Source organism: Diadema setosum, chromosome 20, assembly GCF_964275005.1.
Source record: "Diadema setosum chromosome 20, eeDiaSeto1, whole genome shotgun sequence".
NCBI classification, from domain to species: Eukaryota; Metazoa; Echinodermata; class Echinoidea; order Diadematoida; family Diadematidae; genus Diadema; species Diadema setosum.
In genome coordinates, this window is record NC_092704.1 from 2,810,616 (window position 1) to 2,817,821 (window position 7,206).

General features: G+C 36.9%; 1 protein-coding gene across 1 annotated transcript in view; it reads left to right on the forward strand.

The window, feature by feature from the left end:
- The first annotated feature begins 291 nt into the window (after positions 1 to 291).
- LOC140243330 (SWI/SNF-related matrix-associated actin-dependent regulator of chromatin subfamily D member 1-like) overlaps positions 292 to 7,206 on the forward strand; it is a 259,082-nt gene continuing 252,167 nt past the window's right edge. Inside the window, exons 1-2 of the mRNA XM_072323006.1 lie at positions 292 to 399; positions 4,730 to 4,804. Coding sequence (XP_072179107.1) covers positions 307 to 399; positions 4,730 to 4,804 — 168 coding nt within the window. The 5' untranslated portion in view covers positions 292 to 306. The remainder of the gene's footprint in view (positions 400 to 4,729; positions 4,805 to 7,206) is intronic.

Sequence of the window (7,206 nt, forward strand, 5' to 3'; positions counted from 1 at the left end):
GGAATAACCGTATGCTCTTGTACAAAGAAAGTACAAGATATGGACTACTTCATTTTTGTATAGATGATATCCATTAAAAACGAACCTAATGTGATGACACATTTTAAAACATATCCTGACATATAATGAAAATGTGTTATATCAACCCTAATAAAGTATCATCAAAGATGTGTAATATGCTGACACATTCAAAAAAATCATAACTCTAGGTGCAAATTAAAAAAGACAAACCCCTATTGCCAAGTGGGTGAAGCCACTCGGCGTGAACAAGGAGTGAAAATGGCGTCTAGTCCGTATGGGTCAGGAATGCCGTCCAACATGCAACAACAACGATTTAATCAACATCAGCAGCAACCTGGACCACCAGGGATGAGGCAGTATCCATCATCTAATTTTCCTGTAAGTACGAATTGGCATTTTGATGTCTAAATTCACATGTAAATAGTCCCGTGCTGCCTTCCTTTTCCTATAAAAGATTGTAGCTGAACAATAAATGTAGTCCCATATATGCCATTTCATGTAATGTTTGTGAATTGGCTTTTTTCTGGTCACAGTCAAACAAATCAAGTCAATCAACTGTAAACTTAGGCCTAGGGTGTAGATAGCTACCCTACTAGCCATCCATCTAGCACCTCCTGTTCCAACCGTTAACAACAACAACACCACCACCAACAACAACAACAACAATAAAAAACAAAAAACCCAAGCAATTACTAGCAATAACTAGTTGTAAATTACAAGTTCCAGATTTATGATCACTACACTGATGATCGTGATGATACTAGACACGTCTGCGTTCTTCTTACATTTTATTGATGTTGTTATGTAAATGGCATTGCTCTGACGCTCGTGACAGTGTCATCATCATGGACATGGGTATATAGAAGCAATGCAAACCACCTATGAATTTCACCATAATGCCCTCCAAGGTTTGACTGACTGCTGGCCACATCAGAAAGCTGTAAATTATGCGTTTAGCCTTTTGCGCATGGTTGAATTTTGGCTTGGAAGGTCAAACTTTGGTGCAGGTTTTTCACTGTAACGTTAGTCGTAGAGTAAGCCATCCAAACTCTGACCACCTGCAAGCTGCCAAAATCTCACCGTTTATAACTAGAACATCCCTAGAGTAAACACTACTGTTTGCACTGCCACTGATCATGAGCAATGATGTCATGTCTTGCTCAGTGCACTGCGCGCACGCACCATCATGCTGTTTATCCCTATCGTAGCAGACAACGGGATGACAAGCTAGTTTTGGTTGATGATCGGCTTTCTATTGCTTTCAACTATGAAAGGTTTTCCCTCATTGGTTGCGTTGTTCTCCCACAGTGCCTTTAGAAAATGACATCATTGCTTTCTTCCTTACATAAGTTTTTTGTCAATACCAAGTACTCCTCTATGGCTTTTTGGAAAACAAAGTAAATTTTCTTTGCAATTTTGCCCTTTCTAATAGAATTTTCCAGCAATATGTGCCATGCCAGGAATATGTCATCATAGACAAAGGAGTAGTTTTGGTCGTATACATGCATATTTTGTTTCCTCTAATTGAGCGAGCGATTTATCTGTGTTTTGATCCTACTTTTAACGTGTGTGAGTGTGTGCAATGCATTTTGTGCGAGGATGTCTGAAGTGCAAAGATCAATGTTCAAAATGTTAGATTTCCATAGCGAACGACCTATCCGATACCTTTGCGGTGTGCAGCGAGGCTATGAGGATACAAACGGGTCATGAGAGTCAGATACATTGATTTTAGGGTGTTGACCATTTTCAAATGCATAAACCAGCTATTACTGTAAACATTTTGGTCACAGAAATTTTTAGGCACACGATAAACCATAAATGTCTATCAAGACAAAAAAAAAAATAAAAAATTGGGATCGCTCCTCGATGGGACAAGTGATGATTTGTGACCTTGATCCTTGAACTTGGCAACTTAAAAAAAAAAATCTAACTTTGAGGGCGCCCTACAAGAAAACGATGCATACTTCTTGGCCGATTTTTGTTAGGTCTGTAGATCAAGTGAGAGTCTTTAAATATGCATAATATTTGGTTCTAAGCTAATTGAATTTTGAAATTATCAGCTTCCAAGTGATTGCATACACCCAAAAACATGAACTTTGACGCTAACACCATCTTTTGGGACCTCACGTGCCATAACTGATAGTTAGATCTGCGCCATTATGTATTGTGCATGTTAAGATCATTTCAAGTCTAACTTTTCTGCAGCAATCAATCAAAAATAACAAATTTTATAAAGGAAACCAAAACCCAAAGAGAAATTGGATTGAGTGAAAGCAGCAACATTAGTAGAACACATCAGTGAAAGTTTGAGGAAAATCAGACAATCGATTTAGAAGTTATGAATTTTTAAAGTTTTGGTGTTTTAACTGCTGAATGAGGAGACTAGTAGAGGTTATGATGTCACGTGTGGGCAACAATATGAAGAAAATATAAATTGAATTCCACAAAAATTCATTTGTCATGAAAATTACACATTCCTTCAACTTGATACTGACATACAGTATGTTAAGGGTAGCAATTATTCCCTCTGCTTTCTGAAATTGGTTAGTCAAGTGCTCTTTATTATGCTAGAAAAGTGTTACTCAAAAGTGATCATACCCCTGCATCTGTACTTAAAAAAACCCTTCTATTTTTCATAATCTTTTTTAGATTTTTGAATCTGGAACTATATTTGTGAGGTCTACAATAATGGGAATCATTGATTTTAAACCATACTTTTGAATTGTTGAAGAAGTTGGTTATTCAAACTGTTTTATTTCTAGATCGCTAGATGGGATATGTTGTTTGGAATTGTAGCAGGAAGTATGAAGCACACATCAGAGCCTGTTTCCATTTTATTTTTGATGACTATATTTACTCTAAAATCTATGATAAATATGATTTGTTGTAGATATCAATTGCATGAACTTACAAGAAAGAAACTACTTTAGGAGTTTGTGCTGATTTCTAGGTGATTATAGATATCGGCAATATTGTTTGATACTTAGTTTGATGTCTTAGTTATTGTGTGTGTGCGTGTGTTGTTGTTATTGTTGTTGTTATTATTATTGTTGTTGTTTTAAGTGTCACTCTCTGTCTGTATGTGTATTTGTGTTCATATGTATTTATTCAATGTAACAAGAACAGGAGTGTGAATTTAAAATGATACATTCTCTTTCCAGAGTATAGCACTGGCCCTACTAGCAGACTACAGATATACTGCCCAATGTCTGCTGCAGTATCAGTGCCAATCTTCAAAGCTTGGTGCTTTGATCTGTTGTACCTATTCAAAGTTATTTTGTCTCTCCTCTCAAATGGGGGATTGAATGACTATGGTATCCTTGCAGTGTCAATTTTCTTTCAGTGCTAAGATTTTTTTAAATCTTTTTTTTTTTTTTTTTTTTTTTTTAAGAAACAGGGGTCGTTTGTTGCCATGTTTTGGGTTTTACAAGTTTCTTTGATTTTGATTTGTCTCAGATTTCAAATTTCATTTTCAGTTAGTTCAGGTGAACTTGAAATGCCAGGATGATTGGCGCTCTTTTAGTGCCATAGAAATATATTTTTTCTCTGTGCCATCACTTGTACTAACTCTTCAACATTTGTGTTATGTCTATTAATCTCATTATGGATTATACAGTGTATTCATGTTGTGTTTAGTGTTGTAAGACAAAACCTTGTAAACATTGGTCTGAAAAATTTAGTTAGGTACATGTATGTCAGGAAAATATCATTTTCTTGAACAGTTTTGTGATGAAAAAAAAAGTAAAGTACACGGTGTATATGGATCACTGATATTACTGATGACTTGTGCTAAAAATCTTTTTTTCTGTATGGAAAATTGGAGAATGCATCACAGTCATTTATAATTAGAGCCTGCATCTACGTAGATCAGTTACTTGAGATCTAAGTAGTAAGATATTGTGATGATGTAGTAAAAAGAAAGGAGCTGAGATCTTAAAAATAGCTTTGGTCGCCAAAAAGAGTTCGATAAGCTCAGTTGATCTATGGATAGATATGGAGATTGATAAAATGGATAGAATTATACAGGGGGGGGGGGGAAGGGATAGAGGGATACACATACACACACACACACACCACACACACACCACACACACACACACACACACACACACACACATATACCGGTACACACACCATACACGTACATGCACACACACATCAGTATATAATTTTTGCACTAGTACACAAGATGACAATAACTATGGTCTCTTTTTTTCTGTCACACATTTACGCATTTTTATTGGGCCATTGTATGAAGCAACAGTTTGCATTTTCAATTTCATTTCATTGTTATCAAATACAGGAATGTATTTACCTCAGTAGTGTACACTGTACAATACAGACAAATTTTATGTTGCTATTACTAAGTACTGGTTGATTTGAGTTACTCTGTGCGATTAGAGGAGCATCACTTTGAGTTTTAGATGTATTACTCATAAAATAATCGGACCGTGCTGGTTCGACTATACTTTTGTTTTGAGAAAGTGCAGTTTTCTAGAATGTAAGAGCAAGTGTTGGGAAACAAGCTCGCATGAGATGTGTTGTTAAAGATGAGAGAGAAAGGAAGACAGAGAGAGAGAGAGAGAGAGAGAGAGGAAGGGAAGAAGAGAGATTGGAAAAAAAAAAAGGACAGAAAAGAATTCAGAAAGAAAGTTCATCATCTACTAATTGCCTTCCCGATTTTCTCTGTCGTGTCATCCCCAAAAAGGAGAACACGAAAACTGCAACGACCACATCATCCAGTTCATCCCATTCTTCAACAGGACCATCCACAAGTAAACAGGTACCATGAGCAATGACAAACCCTGTGTGCCTTGCGGTAGAAAAGAAAAGAACAAACCAGCCAAAGATGGAAAGAATACCCCTGGTCTGTCCGCTTCTCCTCCATAAATGCAACTCTGCATGGGCTTAAGACACCCTGTTGAAATTTGAATTCATTTTTCTGTTACTTTTTTAATTTTTTGATTGTTTTCTTTGTTTGTTTGTTTTTTTCTTGTTAAACTTTCATTTGGCAGTACAACCGATTAGCATGTTTCAACTCGCGCTGTTTGGCATGAGTGAAACATAAACACCTTTGGTGAACTACACCTTACCCAAGTTGTTTTTCAGAAGTGTCTTTTACCCCCTTTGCCGCTTCTGATTTCCTTGCTGCGCCAGAACTCTCTTGTGAGCAAGATATTTTCAGTTTGTGCAAAATAATACCAGAAAACCTCCGAGCACCTTTCCCCAACATGTGCATTTGTCTGTCTCCCCTTGTCCAAAATTCTATGTCCCCTCTTGTGGAATTGCTGAAAAATTGCAGACGCCGCTGAATGTTTTGTTCGTGCCATGCCGTAGATCCCCAAAACTCCAAAATAGGCAGTTTCAGCAAGACTATTATCTATCCTTTTATGTGTTGTGTTACCAAGTGGCATCTCGCCTAATTTCCAAAGTCTTTCACTGGGAATCATTCAGTCTCAATGATCATGTGAAATAATGGAAGCAAAGAGTAGAAGGCTTGCAGTTTTTGTTGGCTGTTAAAAAGAAACCTCTGTAGGAAACCCCCCCCCCCAAAAAAAAAAAAAAAAAAAAAAAAAAACTGGATGTTTGACCTTCAACAACATTCCCTACTTTGAGGTTTTGTCCCGCTGACATTGATTTTGCAGTCAAGTGGAAAAAATTCCACTTTTGGTAATTACCACGGAGAGAAAACGTTTAATTTTCTCTGATACAAATAGGCCTGCTGGTTGAATAATCATCTTTGGACAACAGTGATTTGATTACATTCTGCTGTTGGATTAAGCCATACTAGCAATAACCATACTTACACCCTTTAGTGTCACCACATGCTGTTTTTAGTGTCATTTTGGGATTAACTTCTTTTGATGTGGTGTTGTGTGACTATTTTAAAACCCACGATGCATGTTAACCTTCACATCGTTTGTCTTGATTTGGAGTGGAAACCCCCCTCCCCCATCTTTTGATAGGGTAATATCTGCACCTGATGAAACAGATCAACAAAGAACAACAGAAGACACTGCATGACATCCTGCATGCAGATGCCATTTTGAAAGTTCTGTGTGACAATGAATTACTAAACACCAGTACAGTACAACACAACAATCACAAGCATCATAATATCGATTATTAAAATATAATTTAAATGCTATGTACAATGCAGCAGGTTTAAGAATAGAGAATAGCAATGCTGTATCCACAGACTCCATCATTGTGCAGTTCAGTACAGGGATAAAGTTCTCCACTTAATCCGATACATACACTCACTGTACGTGTCTGTTTTCTGCACCGTGTGTCACTTTCGTTGCCTTCCTATTTATGTCAGCTGCCTATGTTTGCATTACATAAAAAAAAAATGTGTCTTGAAAAAAAAAAATCATATGCAGCCATAGTAGTATAATATCTTACAATTTTTAGTTGTACTTTGCATCAGTACACTGTAAGTACCGCAATTTGTTCAGTTTTTGCTCGATGAAAAACAAGACAGGTGCCAGCTTTTTGGAAGTCTTGAGCTAGCATTAGAATCTTATTAGAATATCACAATCAAAAGTGTTTGTCAGCCATGAAAACAGAGGCAAGAATGTCTCACGATGATCAGTGTCCATGGACTATCAAAAAATAAATAAAAAATTAAAAAAGAGAAGAAAAGATCAGGAGCAGTGCCAGATATACATATTTCTTCAGTACTTCTGTACATTTGAAAGCAATAAATACTGTTATACAGAAAGCCATAGTTAGTATGTCTCTACAATAATTTACACAGTATGTTGTAAAGTATTTCATAAGCTCTTCCAAATAAAACTGTACACAGTAGGTATGTACACACAGGCTAGATGACAGCATTCATTTGGCAGAAAATGCATGGCACTGATTGTGGTACATGTAGTACGTCTCTGCTGTGTAGGGGCATGAATGTACAGCCATAGTATTAAAAAGAAGTCAAAGAAATGGAGAAGATCAGATGAATACACCTCTGCTGATATTGGCACAATCACCCAAGTTTTGTCCAGAGGGCAGTGAAATATGCATGGCTCTATAACCAGCGCACGTCATGGTGAATGAACTGCGCAGTATGTATTTAAAGTGAATGCAGCAGCCTTTGTCGCAATGAAAAGTGTATGAGCCATGGCAGACATCGAATAAGCTATTTTGCAGTTTGTTGTACGGTACGTGTCCCAAAACTGGCAC